This window comes from Nerophis lumbriciformis, linkage group LG07 (genome assembly GCF_033978685.3).
Source record: "Nerophis lumbriciformis linkage group LG07, RoL_Nlum_v2.1, whole genome shotgun sequence".
NCBI lineage: Eukaryota > Metazoa > Chordata > Actinopteri > Syngnathiformes > Syngnathidae > Nerophis > Nerophis lumbriciformis.
Window position 1 is genome coordinate 17,728,053 of NC_084554.2, and position 24,448 is coordinate 17,752,500.

The 24,448-nt window shown below is 39.0% G+C and overlaps 1 protein-coding gene across 1 annotated transcript in view; it reads right to left on the reverse strand.

Annotated features, from left to right (window-relative positions):
- Positions 1-24,448, reverse strand: part of LOC133609791 (uncharacterized) — a 205,355-nt gene that overhangs the window by 10,940 nt on the left and 169,967 nt on the right. The window contains exons 14-16 of the mRNA XM_061965742.2: positions 20,576-20,731; positions 20,358-20,412; positions 516-710 (exon numbers count right to left, since the gene is read on the reverse strand). Coding sequence (XP_061821726.1) covers positions 516-710; positions 20,358-20,412; positions 20,576-20,731 — 406 coding nt within the window. The remainder of the gene's footprint in view (positions 1-515; positions 711-20,357; positions 20,413-20,575; positions 20,732-24,448) is intronic.

Here is a 24,448-nt window from a genome sequence, read left to right on the forward strand (position 1 = left end):
AGCTCCTTTTTGTTATTAACGTCCTATTTTATGACAGTTTTTTATCGGCGCTCTCGCCTCGGACTAACTCGGTGCGTCACGCTCAGCAGTGAGACGTTGAAGTTTGGCATCTTTCACGGCTGATTAGCCACCGGAAGGGCTGATAAATCACCGGCCGCTCATTAAGTTGCTTTTGCACGCAGTATTTATTTTATTTCGCTCCGCTGACTTTTACTGGTGTTCACTTGGTTAATAAGCTTGTTTTACGGGGCGCACTGAGCATCAACACGTCCAATTTGTTAGCCGTTGGCACTCTTTTGATTTTAATCGCAGCTGAGAGCTGCTGTAAATTTGCCCGCGCTCTTGTTTCTGTGAAGAGATGTTGTCATTTATTGTTATTGCATTCATCAGCGGGGAAACGACCGAACATCTTTGCCGCGTTTCCAGTAAAGCCGAGCTGACCGGTGTCCGCTCGCATTGACCTGCGCTCTGATTCATCTTTTTTTACGCGTCGGACCCTGAAGGACTCGCATTACCTTTGAGGCCCGGAGAACCTCGCTGTCCAGGGGTTCCTGGGTATCCTGGAGTGCCAGTCCTGCCGGGGTGACCTGGAATTCCCAAGGAGCCTTTAGGCCCCGGTGCTCCTGGCTCACCAGGGAGTCCTTTCGCATTTTGGCACGGTTCACACCTGGCTGAAGAGTCCATGGACCGGAGCAGTGCAGGGAGTTGAACTAAAGGGCAGAGTCAAGCATCATTGATTGAAATACTAGCTTAGAACTAGTGTTGTCCCGATACCAATATTTTGGTACCGGTACTGGGTACCAAAATTATTTCGATACATTTCGATACTTTTCTAAATAAAGGGGACCATAAAATAGTGCATTATTGGCTTTATTCTAACAAAAAATCTTACGGTACATTAAACATTAGATTAGATTAGATTAGTTTATTTCAAAGGGGACAATGCAATTTCATAAAAAAGGCCTACTGAAACCCAATACTACCGACCACGCAGTCCGATAGTTTATATATCAATGATGAAATCTTAACATTGCAACACATGCCAATACGGCCGGGTTAGCTTACTAAAGTGCAATTTTAAATTTTGCGCGAAATATCCTGCTGAAAACGTCTCGGTATGATGACGTCAGCACGTGACGTCACGGATTGTGGAGGACATTTTGGGACAGCATGGTGGCCAGCTATTAAGTCGTCTGTTTTCATCGCAAAATTCCACAGTATTCTGGACATCTGTGTTGGTGAATCTTTTGCAATTTGTTCAATGAACAATGGAGACAGCAAAGAAGAAAGCTGTAGGTGGGAAGCGGTGTATTGCGGGCGGCTGCAGCAACACAAACACAGCCGGTGTTTAATTATTTACATTCCCGAATAATGACAGTCAAGCTTTACCATTGGCTTGTGGAGAACTGGGACAACAGAGACTCTTACCAGGAGGACTTTGAGTTGGATACGCAGACACGGTACCGTGAGTACGCATGCAGCTGCGGCTTCCAAACATTTGATCGCTTGCCCGTACGTGCGTGCCGCTATGTGCATGTCACGTACGTAACTTTGGGGACTTTGGGGAAATATATGTGCTGTATGAACTTTGGGGAGGTGAACGGTACTTTGGGCTGTGGGATTGAGTGTGTTGTGCAGGTGTTTGAGTTGTATTGGCGGGTTATATGGACGGGAGGGGGGAGGTGTTTGTTATGCGGGATTAATTTGCGGCATATTAAATATAAGCCTGGTTGTGTTGTGGCTAATAGAGTATATATATGTCTTGTGTTTATTTACTGTTTTAGTCATTCCCAACTGAATATCAGGTCCCACCCGCCTCTCACAGCATCTTCCCTATCTGAATCGCTCCCACTGCCCTCTAGTCCTTCACTCTCACTTTCCTCATCCTCGAATCTTTCATCCTCGCTCAAATTAATGGGGAAATCGTCGCTTTCTCGGTCCGAATCGCTCTCGCTGCTGGTGGCCATGATTGTAAACAATGTGCAGATGTGAGGAGCTCCACAACCTGTGACGTCACGCGCATACCGTCTGCTCCTTCCGGTACAGGCAAGGCTTTTTTATCAGCGACCAAAAGTTGCGAACTTTATCGTCGATGTTCTCTACTAAATGCTTTCAGCAAAAATATGTCAATATCGCGAAATGATCAAGTATGACACATAAAATGGACCTGCTATCCCCGTTTAAATAAGAAAATCGCATTTCAGTAGGCCTTTAACATGTTCTATCTAAACTTCTGTTAGAATGTAATAATCACTGATTCTTCTGCTGTTTGATACTTTACATTAGTTTTGGATGATACCACAACATTTGGGTATCAATCCGATACCAAGTCGTTACAGGATCATACATTGGTCATAGTCAAAGTCCTCATGTGTCCCGGGACATATTTCCTGAGTTTATAAACAAAATATCAATTTTTAAAAAAACAAAAGAAGATGTTGTGATACTAAAAAATATCGACGTTATCATAGTAGTATCGACTAGATACGCCCCTGTACTTGGTATCATTACAGTGGATGTCAGGTGTAGATCCACCAATGACGTTTGTTTACATTTTGACGCCGGTGAGCTACGGTGTGTAGTGAAGCATGTTTAGCTATTCCTCGGTACTTTTTAGAGGCGGTATAGTACCGAATATGATTAATTAGTATCGCGGTACTATACTAATACCGGTATACCGTACAACCGTACTTAGGACCCAAATTAGTTAAAGACTTGCTCACAGTAGAGTTAGAACGTTCTTTGTCGTATATTTCGCCCACCCTCACCCTTTTTTTTAAATAACCACAAGGTCCGAATTATACCCAATTAGGCCCTGAAGGGGTGGATATATAGTACAGGCCAACATTTTGGACACAATATTCTCATTCAATGTGTTTTCATTATTTTCATGACTATTTACATTGTAGATTGTCACTGAAGGCATCAAAACTATGAATGAACACATGTGGAGTTATGTACTTAACCAAAAAAAGGTGAAATAACTGAAAACATGTTTTATATTCTAGTTTCTTCAAAATAGCCACCCTTTGCTCTGATTACTGCTTTGCACACTCTTAGTATTCTCTCGATGAGCTTCAAGCACACCCGTAAAGTGAAAACCATGTCAGGTAACTACCTCTTGAAGCTCATCGAGAGAATACCAAGAGTGTGCAAAAATGTTATCGGAGCAAAGTGTGGCTATTTTGAAGAAATTAGAATATAAAACATGTTTTCAGTTATTGGTTTTTACAACATCATATTGTTAATGGAAAAACAGTTCAAGTTCTTTTTTTATTCTGGCAACTTAGCAGCCAGTTTTTCTACCGTTAAAAAAAAATGTACCGTCTTTCCATTTACAGTAACTCACAGTCAAAAACAACAACCGTAGATTTTACAGTCAAAAACTGGCAGCTCAGTCAACAGAATTTTAACACAAAAAACAGTAGTCGTTTTTATTTTTATTTACAGTAATATGCTGTAAAGAACAACGTAAAATGTGTGGTCTTTTTTATTAATTTGATGGGTAGTTTGCTGTAAACTTTAGTATATTTATTGAATTGTATTTAGACAAAGATATGTTTGAAAAGTATGATAATATACTGTAATATTTGTTGCTATATTGGATACTATTAAAGTTGAAAAGGTATGCAATTTCAAGCACTACATATTAGGGATGTGAATCTTTGGGTGTCCCACGATTTGATTCAATATCGATTCTTGGGGTCACGATTCGATTCAAAATAGTTTTTTTTCGATTCAACGAGATTCTCGATTCAAAAACGATATTTTCCCGATTCAAAAGGATTCTCTATTCATTCAATACATAGGATTTCAGCAGGATCTACCCCAGTCTGCTGACATGCAAGCAGAGTGTCATGTCTGTGATCATGTTTTGTTTAGTTATGTTTTGCTTGGTTTTTGGACACTTTTTAGTTCTTGTCTTCACTCCCTTGCTTTGTCACCATAGCAACCCATTAGTTTTCACCTGTCATGTCACACACCTGTTTCATGTTTTGAGAGACGCACCTGTTTTCACTGATCATGTCACTGCTATTTAAGCCTGTCTGTTTCTGTTGTTCGTCCTGGTGACATAATCCTTTCTAACTCTGTTTACCTCTGTCAGTATCATACCCTGCTTATTCCATAGTGTTTGCTTCATGCCATGCCACGTAAGTTTTTGTTTTGCTCTTGTCACAGTAAGTGTTTATTAGTTTCACGTCCATAGTTTTGCCTTTGTCCTAGTTTTTGTTTTCTTAGCCAGGTTTATCTCCGCCTGTGAGCGCGCCTTTTGTAGTTTGTTAGTGATAAAATAAAAATGTACTCACATTCACGCCTTGCATTCCGGGAAAACACAACCCAAGGACCACGTTTTGACACAGAGTAGTAGATTTTTTGTAAAAGGCTATTATAATTGTAAAGGACAATGTTTTATCAACTGACTGCAATAATGTAAATTTGTTTTAATTATTAAATGAACCAAAAATATGACTTATTTTATCTTTGTGAAAATATTGGACACAGTGTGTTGTCAAGCTTATGAGATGCGATGCAAGTGTGACACTATTGTTCTTTTTTAAATTTTTTTATAAATGTCCAACGATAATGTCAATGAGGGATATTTAATCACTGCTATGTTGAAATTGTAACTAATATTGATACTGTTGTTGATAATATTCATTTTTGTTTCACTACTTTTGGTTTGTTCTGTGTCGTGTTTGTGTCTCCTCTCAATTGCTCTGTTTATTGCAGTTCTGAGTGTTGCTGGGTCGGGTTTGGTTTTGGAATTGGATTGCATTGTTATGGTATTGCTGTGTAGTGTTTTGTTGGATTGATTAATTAAAAAAATAAATAAAATTAAAAAATAATAAATTAATTAATTAATTAAATTTAAAAAAATAATAGATTTTTTTTTAAATGAGAATCGATTCTGAATCGCACAACGCATTCGAAACGATTTTTTCTCACACCCATACTACATATATTTTTTTGTCAAATTGAAAAAAATCTATTACATTTAGTGATAAAATATTAAGTACTTTATTGACACATATCATTTCCAGGTGTTTGCGGGCCAGATAAAATGATGTCGCGGGCCAGATCTGGCCCCCGGGCCTTGAGTTTGACACCAGTGCTTTATATGGCATTTTGGCTTAAATATTGTTAATGTTAGTGCTTATTATTACTCATACATTGCGTTGTTAGTCACCCATACATACCGGATTGCATTTTCTCATTAGTCACCTCCCCAAGCCCTAGCAATGTTCATTGCCACCGCCGTGAAAGGCGATGTGTGGAAGTGTGCAGCCCACCCTTTGACTTGTAAGAATTATGACGCTATGGCGACAACACCTGGAGACGCTCCCCCGTCGTTTGGTAACACTTCCTTCCTGGTTAAATACAGTACAGGCCAAACGTTTGGACACACCTTCTCATTCACAACCCCATTGATAAAGCAATAAATTCAACTAATCAACCCTGATAAGGCACACCTGTGAAGTAAAAACCATTTCAGGTGACTACCTCTTGAAGCTCATCGAGAGAATGCCAAGAGTGTGCAAAGCAGTAATCAGAGCAAAGGGTGTTTAAAAAAAAAAAAAAACTAGAATATAAAGCATGTTTTCAGTTATTTCACCTTTTACACACTCCAAATGTGTTCATTCATAGTTGTGATGTCTTTAGTGACAATGTACAATGTAAATAGTCATGAAAATAAAAAAAAACACATTGAAATGAGAAGGTGTGTCCAATATATATATATATATATATATATATATATATATATATATATATATACATATATATTTTTTTGTATTTATTTTTTAATGCCCACTATTGATTACCCAAGTGTACAGGCGATTACATATATATATATATATATATATATATATATATATATATATATATATATATATATATATATATATATACACCGTGTTTTTCGGAGTATAAGTTGCACCGGAGTATAAGTCGCACCTGCCGAAAATGCATAATAAAGAAGGAAAAAAACATATATAAGTCGCACTGGAGTATAAGTCGCATTTTTGGGGGAAATTGATTTGATAAAACCCAACACCAAGAATAGACATTTGAAAGGCAATTTAAAATAAATAAAGAATAGTGAACAACAGGCTGAATAAGTGTACGCTGTATGAGGCATAAATAACCAACTGAGAACGTGCCTGGTATGTTAACGTAACATATTATGGTAAGAGTCATTCAAATAACTATAACATATAGAACATGCTATAAGTTTCCTAAACAATCTGTCACTCCTAATCGCTAAATCCCATGAAATCTTATAAGTCTAGTCTCTTACGTGAATGAGCTAAATAATATTATTTGATATTTTACGGTAATGTGTTAATAATTTCACACATTAGTCGCTCCTGAGTATAAGTCACAAACTATGAAAAAAACTGTGACTTATAGTCTGAAAAATACGGTATATATATATATATATATATATATATATATATATATATATATATATATATATATACATATATATACACTCTTGACATTCTCTCGATGAGCTTCAAGAGGTAGTCACCTGAAATGGTTTTCACTTCACATGTGTGTTTGAAGCTCATCAAGAGAATGCCAAGAGTGTGCAAAGCAGTAATCAGAAAAAAAGGGTGGCTATTTTGAAGAAACTAGAATATAAAACATGTTTTTAGTTATTTCACCTTTTTTTGTAAAGTACATAACTCCACATGTGTTCATTCATAGTTTTGATGCCGTCAGTGACAATCTACAATGTAAATAGTCATGGAAATAAAGAAAACGCATTGGATGAGAAGGTGTGTCCAAACTTTTGGCCTGTACTATATGGATTGATCTTTATTGTCATTGCACAAGTACAAGGACATTTTGCTTTCAGCACAAACCCGTTCAAGATTAGACACACATTGTACAGGAGTACAGAACAGGAACGCTGATGGGTCGCCACACGGCGCCCTGCAAAAGGTGGGAAAAAAGGTAGACGCTGGGGGAGGATGAGTCAAAAAGATTCAATCTCAGACTGGGCTCCTGAAGGGACTCAGATTGGACTGAGAAAAAAACTCTACAGCAAAGCTTTGTCCGTCATACCACGTGGGGTGAAGCGTCGAATGTGTGGGATGCGGTGTCGGGTATGTCTGTGTGTGTATGGCGTGTATTTTCCGTGGATGCATATGTGTGTGCGAGCCTGCAGCGTGTCTCTCTTCCGCGACCTTGGTGCTCTCACAACCGCCAGTCAGTCCAAAGTCAACAACAACAAGTGTGTGTCCATGAGAGACAGAAAATGGGTTTGTTGTGTCTTCACTGCACTGTCCTTCAGGAGAGTCTCCAAGACAGGGAAACAATCTAAACAAGATGAGGCAATTCCTGAAGGAATTGCGTGTGAATGCTCCAATGCTGAAGTTGAAATGAAATCCTGGAATTTGTTTAGAATTGTTGAAGTAGAGCACACAATTCCTGAACAGGCTGAATATTTTGAGGTTTAAATCGTTCGAATCAGATGAAAAATGTGGGAGCTGTGGAACTTTGAAGAATGTCCCAATTATTTCAATGGGAATTTCCCCAAAAATGTGGGGATTTCGGGAAAAGCGGGAATTTTTTTGGCAAAATGGTAAAAATCTTGAATGATCTGAATGAGTTGAAATGGATGGTGTTGGAATTTTTCAAATCGGACAAGAAATGTTGAAGTAATAACATGTTGAATTGAGAAATGGCATTACAAAATTCCTGGAATTTCGGTAAAACCGGGAATTTTTCCATTTCAAAAAACAACTTTGTTTTTTTTATCCTGATTAAGAGGAACGTTTTGACGGTAGAATGGTTTAAGTGCGTTGAAAAATGTATGTATATATATATATATATATATATATATATATATATATATATATATATATATATATATATATATATATATATATATATATATATATACCTGTATGTATATATATATACCTGTATGTATATATATATATATATATATATATATATATATATATATACACACACACACACATATGCATACATATATGTATATATATATATATATATATATATATATATACAAATATGCATACATACATAAATAAATATATATATATATATATATATATATATACATATAAATAAATAAATATATATATATATATCCATCCATCCATTTTCTACCGCTTATTCCCTTTGGGGTCGCGGGGTATATTGCAAAAAAGTTGGCACAGGGGCATTTTTACCACTGTGTTACATGGCCTTTCCTTTTAACAACACTCAGTAAACGTTTGGGAACTGAGGAGACACATCTTTCAAGCTTCTCAGGTGGAATTCTTTCCCATTCTTGCTTGATGTACAGCTTAAGATGTTCAAGTTTCATGGACAGTTTCCAAAAACAATTTGAAATGTGGACTCGTCAGACCACACACCATTTTTCCACATTGCATCAGTCCATCTTAGATGAGCAAGGGCCCAGCCAAGCCGGCGGCGTTTCTGGGTGTTGTTGATAAATGGCTTTGGCTTTGCATAGTAGAGTTTCAACTTGCACTTACAGATGTAGCGACCAACTGTCGTTACTGACAGTGGTTTTCTGAAGTGTTCCTGAGCCCATGTGGAGATATCCTTTACACACTGATGTCGCTTTTTGATGCAGTATCCCCTGAGAGATCGAATGTCACGGGCAGCTATTTCTCCAGATTCTCTGAACTTTTTGATGATATTACGGACCAAAGATGGTGGAAATCCCTAAATTCCTTGCAATAGCTGGTTGAGAAATGTTCTTCTTAAACTGTTCGACAATTTAATCACGCATTTGTTCACAAAGTGGTGAGCCTCGCCCCATCCTTGTTTGTGAATGACTGAGCATTTCATGGAAGCTGCTTTTATACCCAATCATGGCACCCACCTGTTCCCAATTAACCTGTTCACCTCTGGGATGTTCCTAATAAGTGTTTGATCAGCATTCCTCAACTTTGTCAGTCATTTTTGCCACTTGTGCCAGCTTTTTTTTTTAAATATTTGCAAAAAATAACGTTTTCCAATTCGAACGTTAAGTATCTTGTCTTTGCAGTTTATTCAATTGAATATAGGTTGAAAAGGATTTGCAAATCATTGAATTATGTTTTTTATTTACGATTTACACAACGTGTCAACTTCACTGGTTTTGGGTTTTGTAATATGCAAATATTGTAGCTGACAAGTTCATACGTCATCAGTATGCATTATCACGATATGACGATAGTATTAAAAGCTCAATCGTTTGTCAAATTTGTATCGTGTATATATATATATGTACCTTGCAACCCCCTATTCATTGTTGACTTCACGAGCAGAGCCAGTTCATATGGAACAAAACGCTGAAATGCCATTCGACACTCTTCATCGCCATGGCAACCACACATGCTGCTGAGGACAAACAACAGGTGCTTTTTTGTTCAGAAAGGCAGCATGTCATGAAATTCTCCACGCCGCTCATGGGTTTCTGGCATTTTCCGCATAACCAATCAAGATCAATAGTACAGCTGTCCGCTCCTTTAGGTTTCCTCACCGCCTTGTCTGCCCTTTCATTACCGCTGATTGTTTCTGCTGTTTGACTTCCATTGCAGGCGTCATTATTTCTTCCAAAATGCCTCCAATAAAGTTTATTCCCATTACTCTTATCAGCTATTACTCAACCATAGCCTATTGTGCACCCGCAATAGATCAATACTGGTGGCAACAAATCTTATTATAGTCTTTTTCATTGAAAAAAAAATCAATTAAATATGAGACAAACTCAGCGAAAGAAGTGTTATTCAACATATTAATAAGTCACTGGGGGACTTTTAGAGGCAAAAACCTAATTATTTAAATCCTACCCAATAGTAGTTTGTGATTATGTTGACTTATTTTGTATTATTGACTTTATTTTGAATAAAGTTTTCTTTGTAGAAACCCCAAAACCAGTGAAGTTGTGTAAATGGTAAATAAAAACAGAATACAATGATTTGCAAATCCTTTTCAACATAAATTCAATTGAATAGAAAGCAAAGACAAGATATTTAACATTCAAACTGGAAAACGTTGTTGTTTTTTGCAAATATTAGCTCATTTGGAATTTGATGCCTGCAACAAGTTCCAAAAAAGCTGGAACAAGTGGCAAAAAAGACTGAGAAAGTTGAACTTATTTGGAACACGCTAATTGGGAACAGGTGGGTGCCATGATTGGGTATAAAAGCAGCTTCCATGAAATGCTCAGTCATTTACAAACAAGGATGGGGCGAGGGTCACCACTTTGTGAACAAATGCGTGAGCAAATTGTCAAACAGTTTAAGAACAATATTTCTCAACGAGCTATTGCAAGGAATTTAGAGATTTCACCATCTACGGTCCATGATATCATCAAAAGGTTCAGAGAATCTGGAGAAATCACTGCACATAAGCGGCAATGACAGTGACCTTCGATCCCTCAGGCGGTACTGCATCAAAAAGCGACATCAGTGTGTAAAGGATATCACCACATGGGCTCGGGAACACTTCAGAAAACCACTCTCAGTAACTACAGTTTGTCGCTACATCTGTAAGTGCAAGTTAAAACTCTACTACAAAGCCATTTATCAACAACACCCAGAAATGCCGCCGGCTTCGCAATTTAAGATGGACTGATGCAAAGTGGAAAAGTGTTCTGCGGTCTGACAAGTCCACATTTCAAATTGTTTTTGGAAACTGTGGACGTCGTGTCCTCCGGACCAAAGAGGAAAAAAAACATCCGAACTGTTATAGGCTCAAAGTTCAAAAGCCAGCAACGTCTTTTTCATGGACGCCCCTGCTTATTTCAGCAAGACAATGCCAAGCCACATTTTGCACATATTAGTAAAAGAGTGCGGGTACTAGACTGGCCTGCCTGTAGTCCAGACCTGTATCCCATTAAAAATGTGTGGCGCAATATCAAGCGTCAAATACCACAATTGAGACCTGGGACTGTTGAACAACTTAAGCTGCACATCAAGCAAGAATGGGAAAGAATTCCACCTGAAAAGCTTCAAAAATTGGTCTCCCCAGTTCCCAAACGTTTACTGAGTGTTGTTAAAAGGAAAGGCCATGTAACACAGTGGTAGAAATGCCCGTGTGCCATCTTTTTTGCAATGTGTTGCTGCAATTAAATTCTAAGTTAATGATTATTTGAGTATTTTAAGTGTGTTGGTATCAACTTGGTATCGAAGTGTCGATACTTTTAAAAACCCTATCCAGGACACATAAATACAAAACATTCACACATATGGACAATAAGTGTGAGGGCTGCACGGTTACCGTATTTTCCGCACCATAAGGCGCCCTGGGTTATAAGCCGCGCCTTCAATGAACGGCATATTTCAAAACTTTGTCCACCTATAAGCCGCCCCGTGTTGTAAGCCGCATCTAACTGCGCTAAAGGAATGTCAAAAAAACAGTCAGATAGGTCAGTCAAACTTTAATAATATATTAAAAACCAGCGTTCTAACAACTCTGTTCACTCCCAAAATGTACGCAAATGTGTAATCACAAACATAGTAAAATTCAAAATAGTGCAGAGCAATAGCAACATAATGTTGCTCGAACGTTAATGTCACAACACACAAAATAAACATAACGCTCACTTTCTGAAGTTATTCTTCATTCATAAATCCCTCGAATTATTCTCCTTCGGTGTCCGAATTGAAAAGTTGGGCAAATGTGGGATCCAAAATGGCCGGCTCCGTCTCCGTATGTCGTCCGGCGCTGTCTCCCTGTCTTAGTGAAGGTGTGTTCGCCTTCTGTCATCCACTGTTCCCACGCAGTTAGCAGTCTAGCTTCGAATGCCCTGTTGACACCAATATCTAGCGGCTGGAGGTCTTTTGTCAATCCACCCGGAATGACGGCGAGTATTGAATTAAGCGCGTAAGCGTGTCTCTTAATGTGATGTTATGAGCTAGCAAATATAACAACTACACTACCCAGCATGCAACGATAGTGACGAGCATGCGCGGTAGCCCTGAGAAGCGTTGTTGTATGCTGGCAGTTAGAATGTGGTTATGAGCACGCTGTGAGTAAACGTTGAGAACTCAGTTAACACGCCTCGTCTGCATTATTTATAATTAGACAGACAACACACTTAATAGGAGCCATTTTGGGGTCTTTACATAAACACACAAATGGAAATGAAACGTCACATATCCCAGCATGCACCGCGCGCTTCTTCTACGGGGAAAAAAGATGGCGGCTGTTTACCGTAGTTGCGAGACCAAACCTTTATGAAAATTAATATTAATATTAACCCATATATAAGGCGCACCGGATTATAAGGCGCACTGTCAGCTTTTGAGAAAATGTGTGGTTTTTAGGTGCGCCTTATAGTGCGGAAAATACGGTAATCGAATCGACATTGAGGTTTCGATTTGTGCGGTAAATAACCGCAAAACGCAGAGATTTTTTTTTATCCGCCGTCACTGTCATTTGAGTGACAGCCTTGTTCGAATTGTTGTGTCTCGCGTTTGCTTGTCTCTTGCTTCTAACAGAAAGAAAGACATCTCACAATACAGAGAGCTTCACGACCCGCTAGTGAGAAGTGCCGCAAATTAACAAAAATTATGAGAAAAAAATACAATTATAAAGCAAAATGTCTCGTTGTGGGAATATTTCTGCTTCAAATCGTATTGGCAATATGAGCCCATCAACACGGATGAAGGAGCGAAAATGCCGTCCTGATCATTCCATTTCATTTTTTTAAATTTGGAAGGAAAAATGTAAACAAATTGCTTACAGAAATGAGTCAATTTATTTTTTGTTTGTTTTTTATTTAGGATACGGCTATTTACCTTCCGATTACAGTACAATGGAAAACAATTCTACAGTAATGATACATTAAAGTTGATATCCTTTGAAATTTGTACTTGTATTATTAAAAAATATATTATGATTACATACACTATATAGTTTTTATGGATTATTTCTCCAGTATAAGAGCATGATGTAGACCAGTGGTCCCCAACCACCGGGCCCGGTACCGATTGGTATCGGGCCGCACAAGAATAAAAAAAAAAATATATATATATATATATATACAGGTAAAAGCCAGTAAATTAGAATATTTTGAAAAACTTTATTTATTTCAGTAATTGCATTCAAAAGGTGTAACTTGTACATTATATTTATTCATTGCACACAGACTGATGCATTCAAATGTTTATTTCATTTAATTTTGATGATTTGAAGTGGCAACAAATGAAAATCCAAAATTCCGTGTGTCACAAAATTAGAATATTACTTAAGGCTAATACAAAAAAGGGATTTTTAGAAATGTTGGCCAACTGAAAAGTATGAAAATGAAAAATATGAGCATGTACAATACTCAATACTTGGTTGGAGCTCCTTTTGCCTCAATTACTGCGTTAATGCGGCGTGGCATGGAGTCGATGAGTTTCTGGCACTGCTCAGGTGTTATGAGAGCCCAGGTTGCTCTGATAGTGGCCTTCAACTCTTCTGCGTTTTTGGGTCTGGCATTCTGCATCTTCCTTTTCACAATACCCCACAGATTTTCTATGGGGCTAAGGTCAGGGGAGTTGGCGGGCCAATTTAGAACAGAAATACCATGGTCCGTAAACCAGGCACGGGTAGATTTTGCGCTGTGTGCAGGCGCCAAGTCCTGTTGGAACTTGAAATCTCCATCTCCATAGAGCAGGTCAGCAGCAGGAAGCATGAAGTGCTCTAAAACTTGCTGGTAGACGGCTGCGTTGACCCTGGATCTCAGGAAACAGAGTGGACCGACACCAGCAGATGACATGGCACCCCAAACCATCACCCAACCATGCAAATTTTGCATTTCCTTTGGAAATCGAGGTCCCAGAGTCTGGAGGAAGACAGGAGAGGCACAGGATCCACGTTGCCTGAAGTCTAGTGTAAAGTTTCCACCATCAGTGATGGTTTGGGGTGCCATGTCATCTGCTGGTGTCGGTCCACTCTGTTTCCTGAGATCCAGGGTCAACGCAGCCGTCTACCAGCAAGTTTTAGAGCACTTCATGCTTCCTGCTGCTGACCTGCTCTATGGAGATGGAGATTTCAAGTTCCAACAGGACTTGGCGCCTGCACACAGCGCAAAATCTACCCGTGCCTGGTTTACGGACCATGGTATTTCTGTTCTAAATTGGCCCGCCAACTCCCCTGACCTTAGCCCCATAGAAAATCTGTGGGGTATTGTGAAAAGGAAGATGCAGAATGCCAGACCCAAAAACGCAGAAGAGTTGAAGGCCACTATCAGAGCAACCTGGGCTCTCATAACACCTGAGCAGTGCCAGAAACTCATCGACTCCATGCCACGCCGCATTAACGCAGTAATTGAGGCAAAAGGAGCTCCAACCAAGTATTGAGTATTGTACATGCTCATATTTTTCATTTTCATACTTTTCAGTTGGCCAACATTTCTAAAAATCCCTTTTTTGTATTAGCCTTAAGTAATATTCTAATTTTGTGACACACGGAATTTTGGATTTTCATTTGTTGCCACTTCAAATCATCAAAATTAAATGAAATAAACATTTGAATGCATCAGTCTGTGTGCAATGAATAAATATAATGTACAAGTTACACCTTTTGAATGCAATTACTGAAATAAATCAAGTTTTTCAAAATATTCTAATTTACTGGCTTTTACCTGTATATATACATATATATATTTTTTTTTAAATTTTTTAATTTAATTGTATTTATTTTTTTAAATTTATTAAATCAACATAAAAAACACAATATATACATTATATATCAATATGGATCAATACAGTCTGCAGGGATACAGTCCGTAAGCACACATGTTTGTATTTCTTTATGACAAAAAACAAAACAAAAAAACATACACCCCCACCCCAACTCACGCCCAACGATCAGCATGTAAAAAAAATATTTTTTTCCAATCAAAAAAAGCGATTTGCAAGTAAAAATACTATTTTTATTAAGAAAAAAAAACATTTTCATTAAGTAAAAAAACTATTTGCAAGCAAAAAAAAAGTATGAAAATTATTTTCTTCATGTTAAAACTTTTTCAGAAATATTCCACCCTTTTAGCAGTAATATTCGAACCTGTGACCCTGCGATGAGGTGGCGACTTCCGCCCGATTGCAGCTGGGACAAGCTCCAGCACCCCCCCGCGACCCCGACAGGGACAAGCGGTAAAAAAATGGATGGATGGATGGATCCTAACCTGTGCGATCCACACACTAACACTCGCAGTTCATACTCTATGACAGGTGGTGCTGCTGGGTACATTTAAGACCGTCAGAGTTACAGTTATTTGTGCATGGTGCCGTCCACCAAAAATAAAAAAGAAGAAGCGGGGCGGGGAGTAAAATGGTGAACAGAAAAGACGGGAATTTTACAGGTTAACTTACAGGTTAAGCTTGTTTTACGCAAGGTGGAATACTATTGCCAAAAGTTTTAACTTGAAGAAAATTGTTTTTATACTTGCAAATTGTTTTTTTACTGGCAGAATTTTTTGTATTTTTTTTTACTTGGGAATCGTTTTTTTTTAATTGAAGAAAAAATATTTTACTTGCAAATCGTTGGAACATTTTTGTGTGTTTGTGTAGTTTTGGCAGTAATCTCACTCTATGTTAACCAGGGTTTTTCCTGCGTTAAAAATTGCGTGGCGGCCCCCAGCCAGAGAAATTGATATCACTCAACACAGCGTAAAGCTCCGGCTGTGTTGATTGAGCGAGTGATGTCCCTCTGCGGCAGCTACGTACAGTATTTTAACTGCAGTTGCAGCGTTGCTCCACTATAGAGGCGCTATATCGACAACAGTGCACCAGAAAGACCTGAAGCAACTACCGAAGAAGAAACCGATCGAATCGTGTTGTTTTTTTCCCGCTACTTGGTGCATACCGTTGACTGCCGTAACAAGTGGATTTCTGCCATACGGAGCATGATACGGAGGGATCACTGGACTACTACAGAACACTCCAGACTGTGCTGTGAACATTTTGTCTCTGGTAAGTGAACACAGCTCGTAGTGTTAGCTTCCTTTCCAACCTTTTCTGACTACCGTATTTCCTTGAATTACGGTAATTTAAAACCTCTTCTCACTCCGGCGCTTACCAAATGCATACGGTAAATTTAGGCATGCGGTAATTAATTTAAAACCTCTTCTCACTCCGGCGCTTACCAAAGGCATGCGGTAAATTTATGCATGCGCTTATAAATTTGAGTATGATGTAAGGATAGTATCATGACATCGCTTAATGCCGCAATAAAATGTAAAGCACAATTAATCATCCCGGGACTGAAATAACATTATTACCGCCTGTTAGCAGGTTTTCTTAGCTCATGATTTGTTTCTGAAATGTTACTCGTGCAACTGCATCAAAATGACTCATATTTGACACGCGCAGCTATATTAATAAAACATTTTTTCAAAATAAAGCGCTTTGAAAGACGCAACTCCAACAACAAAAAGTCAGCTCTTCACCACTACGAACTAACACAATATTAATAATAAGAATTGCAATTATATAAAACGTAGTAGGTACGTGACTTACCCGGCAGTAATTCTAGTCATACGCTAATTATTTTGCGAAACGAGTTTGACCCGGCGGTAATTCTGACCCGGCAGTAATTCTAGGCATGCGCTAGTTATTTTGCGAAACGAGTTTGACCCGGCGGTAAATCGAGGCATGCGCATACTACAGGACTGTCTCAGAAAATTAGAATATTGTGATAAAGTCCTTTATTTTCTGTAATGCAATTAAAAAAACAAAAATGTCATACATTCTGGATTCATTACACATCAACAGAAATATTGCAAGCCTTTTATTATTTTAATATTGCTGATTATGGCATACAGCTTAAGAAAACTAAAAAATCATATCTCAAACAATTAGAATATTTCCTCAGACCAAGTACAAAAAAAAGATTTATAACAGCAAAACAAAATCAAACATTTGAAAATGTCAATTAATGCACTCAGTACTTGGTTGGGAATCCTTTTGCACGGATTACTGCATCAATGCGGCGTGGCATGGAGGCAATCAGCCTGTGGCATTGCTGAGGTGTTATGGATGCCCAGGATGCTTAAATAGCGGCCTTTAGCTCTTTTGCATTATTGCGTCTGGTGTCTTTCAACTTCTTCTTCACGATACCCCACAATTCTCTATTGGGTTTAGGTCAGGGGAGTTGGCAGGCCAATCGAGGACAGTAATGCCATGGTCATTACACCAGTTACTGGTGGTTTTGGCACTGTGGGCAGGTGCCAGATCATGCTGAAAAATGAAATCATCATCTCCATAGAGCTTTTCAACAGATGGAAGCAAAAGGATTCCCAACCAAGTACTGAGTGCATTAATTGACATTTTCAAACGTTTGATTTTGTTTTGCTGTTATAAATCTTTTTTTTTACTTGGTCTGAGGAAATATTCAAATTTTTTGAGATGGGATTTTTGAGTTTTCTTAAGCTGTATGCCGTAATCAGCAATATTAAAATAATAAAAGGCTTGCAATATTTCAGTTGATGTGTAATGAATCCAGAATGTATGACATTTTAGTTTTTTTAATTGCATTACAGAAAATAAAGAACTTTATCACAATATTCTAATTTTCTGAGACAGTCCTGTATATACCCTGCGGCAATTCAAGGAAATACGGTAATTATAATAGATCGATTGATTGAAGGATGACGGTACAGATTGACTGGTACAAGGTCAACTAAAAGGAGTTACCCCAAGAAAGCATTACAAGCATGTCATGTTTATTTAAAAAAAGTTTCCTCCGTGTCAGAGTAACGTTTATGTTTTTTAGTGCTGCGATCTCGCGAGGAAGAAAGTCAAGAGTCCAGGTGAAATAGAGCAGAGAAATTAACGTAAAAGGCAGTTAAAATGTAATAATTCATGGTGGCGACAACATGCGAACATTTTTGAACACACAGCGCTTGAAGGCTGCTTCAAAATCATCTATGAGTGTCTCAAGCAAAAGTGCCCCAACCACACAAGCTATGAGTCCATCATTTTCTTATGCAAGCGCTTAGGCCACAGGTGTCAAATTCAAGGCCCGGGGGCCAGATCTGGCCCACAAAATCATTTCATCTGGCCCGCAAACACCTGGAAATGATATGTGTCAAAGTACTTCATATTTTCTCACTAAATTGTCATGTCTGTGTGATCAAGTTTTGTTTTAGTCATGTTCGGTTTTGTTTTTGGACTCTTTGTGCACTTTTGTTTGTTTTGTCACCATAGCAACCCATTAGTTTTCACCTGTCATGTCACGCACCTGTTTCACGTTTTGAGTACCGCACCTGTTTTCACTGATCATGTCACTGCTATTTAAAGGCCTACTGAAACCCACTATTACCGACCACACAGTCTGATAGTTTATATATCAATGATGAAATCTTAACATTGCAACACATGCCAATACGGCCGGGTTAGCTTACTAAAGTGCAATTTTAAATTTTGCGCGTAATATCCTGCTGAAAACGTCTCGGTATGATGATGCCTGCGCGTGACGTCACGGATTGTAGAGGACATTTTGGGACAGCATGGTGGCCAGCTATTAAGTCGTCTGTTTTCATCGCAAAATTCCACAGTATTCTGGACATCTGTGTTGGTGAATCTTTTGCAATTTGTTCAATGAACAATGGAGACAGCAAAGAAGAAATCTGTAGGTGGGAAGCGGTGTATTGCGGCAGGTGGTGTGCCGGATAACGCACCCCCGCCGTAGAATGCACCCCCTGACTGTTGTGCCGGATAACACAGCCGGTGTTTCATTGTTTACATTCCCGAAACATGACAGTCAAGCTTTACCATTGGCCTGTGGAGAACTGGGACAACAGAGATTCTTACCAGGAGGACTTTGAGTTGGATACACAGTCACGGTACCGTGAGTACACATGCAGCTGCGGCTTCCAAACATTTGATCGCTTGCCCGTACGTGCGTGCCACTATGTGCATGTCACGTACGTAACTTTGGGGACTTTGGGGAAATATATGTGCTGTATGAACTTTGGGGAGGTGAACGGTACTTTGGGCTGTGGGATTGAGTGTGTTGTGCAGATGTTTGAGTTGTATTGGCGGGTTATATGGACGGGAGGGGGGAGGTGTTTGTTATGCGGGATTAATTTGTGGCATAATAAATATAAGCCTGGTTGTGTTGTGGCTAATGGAGTATATATATGTCTTGTGTTTATTTACTGTTTTAGTCATTCCCAGCTGAATATCAGGTCCCACCCGCCTCTTACAGCATCTTCCCTATCTGAATCGCTCCCACTGCCCTCTAGTCCTTCACTCTCACTTTCCTCATCCACAAATCTTTCATCCTCGCTCAAATTAATGGGGAAATCGTCGCATTCTCGGTCCGAATCGCTCTCGCTGCTGGTGGCCATGATTGTAAACAATGTGCGGATGTGAGGAGCTCCACAACCTGTGACGTCACGCGCATATCGTCTGCTACTTCCGGTACAGGCAAGGCTTTTTTATCAGCGACCAAAAGTTGCGAACTTTATCGTCGATGTTCTCTACTAAATCCTTTCAGCAAAAATATGGCAATATTGCGAAATGATCAAGTATGACACATAGAATGGACCTGCTATCCCCGTTTAAATAAGAAAAAAGCATTTCAGTAGGCCTTTAAGCCGGTCTGTTTCTGTTGTTCGTCCTGGTGACATTATCTATCTATCTATCCTATCCATCCATGCTACTGCTACCCATGATATTCCTGTTTATCATAGTTCATGCTTCATGCCACGCCACAGTAAGTGTTTTTGTTTCGTGTTCATAGTTAATATCCTTTGTGCAAGTCTTTTGGTTTCATTAGTCAAGTTTGTTCTCCGCCATTGTGCGCACCTTTTGTTTGCTTCTTTTTTTTGTAGTCTGTTAATGTTTTAATAAATCATGTACTTACATTCACGCCTTGCCCGCACCAACTTTCCTTTGCATTCCGGGAAAACAAACTCCAAGGTCCACGTATTGACATAAATGTAATGTTTTTTTTTTTTTATTTTGACAGAAAAAATATATGTACTGCTTGACATTGCATGACTTTTAAACTTTAATAGTATCTATTATTGCAACAAATGTTACAGTATGTTATCATACTTTCCAAACATTTTTTGTCTAAAGAAAAATAAATACCTAAATATCTGCTTGACTTATGATTTTACAAAAAACTACCCATTAAATTAATAAAAATGACAATACATTTTACAGTGTTCTTTACATCATATTACTGTAAATTGAAAAAAACTACAATTTGTTTTGCGTAAAAATTCTGGCGCATGGTCAGGATTGTACCACCTCTGCCTCAATTTGAGCCAGGACAAACGTTGGTTAACCATAAACAATGTTAGCTTTGCTTTTTACACAACAGTGTGTAAATGCTATCATTCTTTTATAAGCGCCAATCGAAAACAAACAGCAACTTACCACGAAGGATATCAGTGCAGAGTCTGGTAAGATGTTCATCTGAGGGCGACCTGCCCTGGAACACACAAACAGACCTCAAACTGGCTGTAGTGTTGAAAAATAGTCTTCATCTTTATCCGGCCTTGACATTCCCAGTAGAACCTCAGCGTTCCCAAACATAACGCTTCTATATCCAACAAATCCAATGTTTACTCAGTCAATAGTGAAAATGTACTCACTGGCTTTCCAGGATATCCAGGCTGACCTGGTTGACCTGGCAACCCATCCAGGCCAGAAACTCCCCGGGGACCAACAGCACCCATGTGGCCCACGTGGCCCATATCTCCTTTATTGCCATCCAGCCCCCTAAGACCCTCGTCGCCTTTCCATCCTTTCTGAAGGAGGGAAGACGAGAGAAAATGTTACTTTGAAAGTGCCAGGGCATGTTTAGCAGGAGTCAATCAAACACAGCATCACTTTATACCAGTGTTTTTCAACCTTTTTTGAGCCAAGGCACATTTTTTGCGTTGAAAAAATGCGGAGGCACACCACCAGCAGAAATCATTAAAAAACGAAACTCAGTTGACAGTAAAAAGTCGTTATCGCAAGTGTTGTATATGAATTCAAACCATAACCAAGCATGCACCACTATAGCTCTTGTCTCAAAGTAGGTGTACTGTCACCACCTGTCACATCACGCCCTGACCTATTTGGAGTTTATTGCTGTTTTCCTGTGTGTAGTGTTTTAGTTGTTTATTTTGGTGGCTTTTTCTCTTTTTTTGGTATTTTCCAGTAGCAGTTTAATGTCTTCCTTTAAGCGATATTTCCTGTATCTACTTTGTTTTAGCAATCAAGAACATTTCAGTTGTTTTTATCCTCCTTTGTGGGGACATTGTTGATTGTCATGTACATTGTGGACGCCGTCTTTGCTCCACAGTAAGTCCTTGCTGTCGTCCAGCATTCTGTTTTTGTTTACTTTGTAGCCAGTTCGGTTTTAGTTTCGTTCTGCATAGCCTTCCCTAAGCTTCAATGCCTTTTCTTAGGGGCACTCACCTTTTGTTTATTTTTGGTTTAGGCATTAGATACCTTTTTACCTGCACACTGCCTCCCGCTGTTTCCGACATCTACAAAGCAATTAGCTACTGGCTGCCACCTACCGATATGGAAGAGTATTACACGGTCACTCTGCCGAGCTCAAGACAGCACAGACATTCAACAACAACACATCATTTGCAGACTATAATTACCAGTTTGCAAAAAATATTTTTAACCTAATTAGGTGAAATTACAAACCCTGTTTCCATATGAGTTGGGAAATTGTGTTAGATGTAAATATAAACGGAATACAGTGATTTGCAAATCATTTTCAACCCATATTCAGTTAAATATGCTACAAAGACAACATATTTGATATTCAAACTGATAAACTTTTTTTTTTTGTGCATATAATCATTAACTTTAGAATGTGATGCCAGCAACACGTGACAAAGAAGTTGGGAAAGGTGGCAATAAATACTGATAATGTTGAGGAATGCTCATCAAACACTTCTTTGGAACATCCCACAGGTGAACAGGCAAATTGGGAACAGGTGGGTGCCATGATTGGGTATAAAAGTAGATTCCATGAAATGCTCAGTCATTCACAAACAAGGATGGGGCGAGGGTCACCACTTTGTCAACAAATGCGTGAGCAAATTGTTGAACAGTTTAAGAAAAACCTTTCTCAACCAGCTATTGCAAGGAATTTAGGGATTTCACCATCTACGGTCCGTAATATCATCAAAGGGTACAGAGAATCTGGAGAAATCACTGCACGTAAGCAGCTAAGCCCGTGACCTTCGATCCCTCAGGCTGTACTGCATCAACAAGCGACATCAGTGTGTAAAGGATATCACCACATGGGCTCAGGAACACTTCAGAAACCCACTGTCAGTAACTACAGTTGGTCGCTACATCTGTAAGTGCAAGTTAAAACTCTCCTATGCAAGGCGAAAACCGTTTATCAACAACACCCAGAAACGGCGTCGGCTTCGCTGGGCCTGAGCTCATCTAAGATGGACTGATACAAAGTGGAAAAGTATTCTGTGGTCTGACGAGTCCACATTTCAATTTGTTTTTGGAAACTGTGGACGTCGTGTCCTCCGGACCAAAGAGGAAAAGAACCATCCGGATTGTTATAGGCGCAAAGTTGAAAAGCCAGCATCTGTGATGGTATGGGGGTGTATTAGTGACCAAGACATGGGTAACTTACACATCTGTGAAGGCGCCATTAATGCTGAAAGATACATACAGGTTTTGGAGCAACATATGTTGCCATCCAAGCAACGTTACCATGGACGCCCCTGCTTATTTCAGCAAGACAATGCCAAGCCACGTGTTACATCAACGTGGCTTCATAGTAAAAGAGTGCGGGTACTAGACTGGCCTGCCTGTAGTCCAGACCTGTCTCCCATTGAAAATGTGTGGCACATTATGAAGCCTAAAATACCACAATGGAGACCCCCGGACTGTTGAACAACTTAAGCTGTACATCAAGCAAGAATGGGAAAGAATTCCACCTGAGAAGCTTAAAAAATGTGTCTCCTCAGTTCCCAAACGTTTACTGAGTGTTGTTAAAAGGAAAGGCCATGTAACACAGTGGTGAACATGCCCTTTCCCAACTACTTTGGCACGTGTTGCAGCCATGAAATTCTAAGTTAATTATTATTTGCAAAAAAATAAATAAAGTTTATGAGTTTGAACATCAAATATCTTGTCTTTGTAGTGCATTCAATTGAATATGGGTTGAAAAGGATTTGCAAATCATTGTATTCCGTTTATATTTACATCTAACACAATTTCCCAACTCATATGAACGCGTGGTTTCTGAAGTGTTCCTGAGCCCGTGTGTGTAAAGGATATCATCCTTTACACACTGATGTCGCTTTTTGATGCAGTACAGCCTGAGGGATCGAAGGTCTCGGGTTTAGCTGCTTACGTGCAGTGATTTCTCCAGATTCTCTGAACCCTTTGATGATATTATGGACCGTAGATGGTGAAATCCCTAAATTCCTTGCAATAGCTGGTTGAGAAAGGTTTTTCTTAAACTGTTCAACAATTTGCTCATGCATTTGTTGACAAAGTGGTGACCCTCGCCCATCCTTGTTTGTGAATGACTGAGCATTTCATGGAATCTACTTTTATACCCAATCATGGCACCCACCTGTTCCCAATTTGCCTGTTCACCTGTTGGATGTTCCAAATAAGTGTTTGATGAGCATTCCTCAACTTTATCAGTATTTATTGCCACCTTTCCCAACTTCTTTGTCACGTGTTGCTGGCATCAAATTCTATAGTTAATGATTATTTGCAAAAAAAAAAAAAAAGTTTATCAGTTTGAACATCAAATATGTTGTCTTTGTAGCATATTCAACTGAATATGGGTAGAAAATGATTTGCAAATCATTGTATTCCGTTTATATTTACATCTAACACAATTTCCCAACTCATATGAAAACGGGGTTTGTACTCCGTTACATCTACTTGAGTAACTTTTGGGATAAATTGTTTTTCTAAGGAGTAGTTTTAATGCAACATACTTTTACTTTTACTTGAGTATATTTATCTAGGGTTTATCTACATTCAGCTTGCTACTCGCTACTGATTTTTATCGATCTGTTAATGCACGCTTTGTTTGTTTTGGTTTGTCAGACAGACCTTCAAAGTAGGATCTATGCATGCCTGCGTTTCACCAATCAAATGCAGTCACTGGTGACGTTTGACTCCGTTTCACCAATCAAACAGAGCCAGGCGGTCACATGATTAACTGCACATAAAGTTTCAGCGGCAAACAACAACCAGCTTAAGCTTACATGAACTCAACGTCAAATTTGAGGAAGCACATGGCGGTAAGTAACGTTAGTAGATATTTTGGCTGTCACCGTAGACCTGATGTTAGTTTCCCTGCTATGAATCACTGTCAAATGTACATCGTGTGGGGACATTTATTAACGCACTGCAGCCTCATAGACAGACAGAGACACACACACACACACACATGCATAGAAATACCAATCAGAAGTGCACAGTGTGTTCCCAGGTGCAGCCCACACCTATCAGTTTATGGTTTGCGT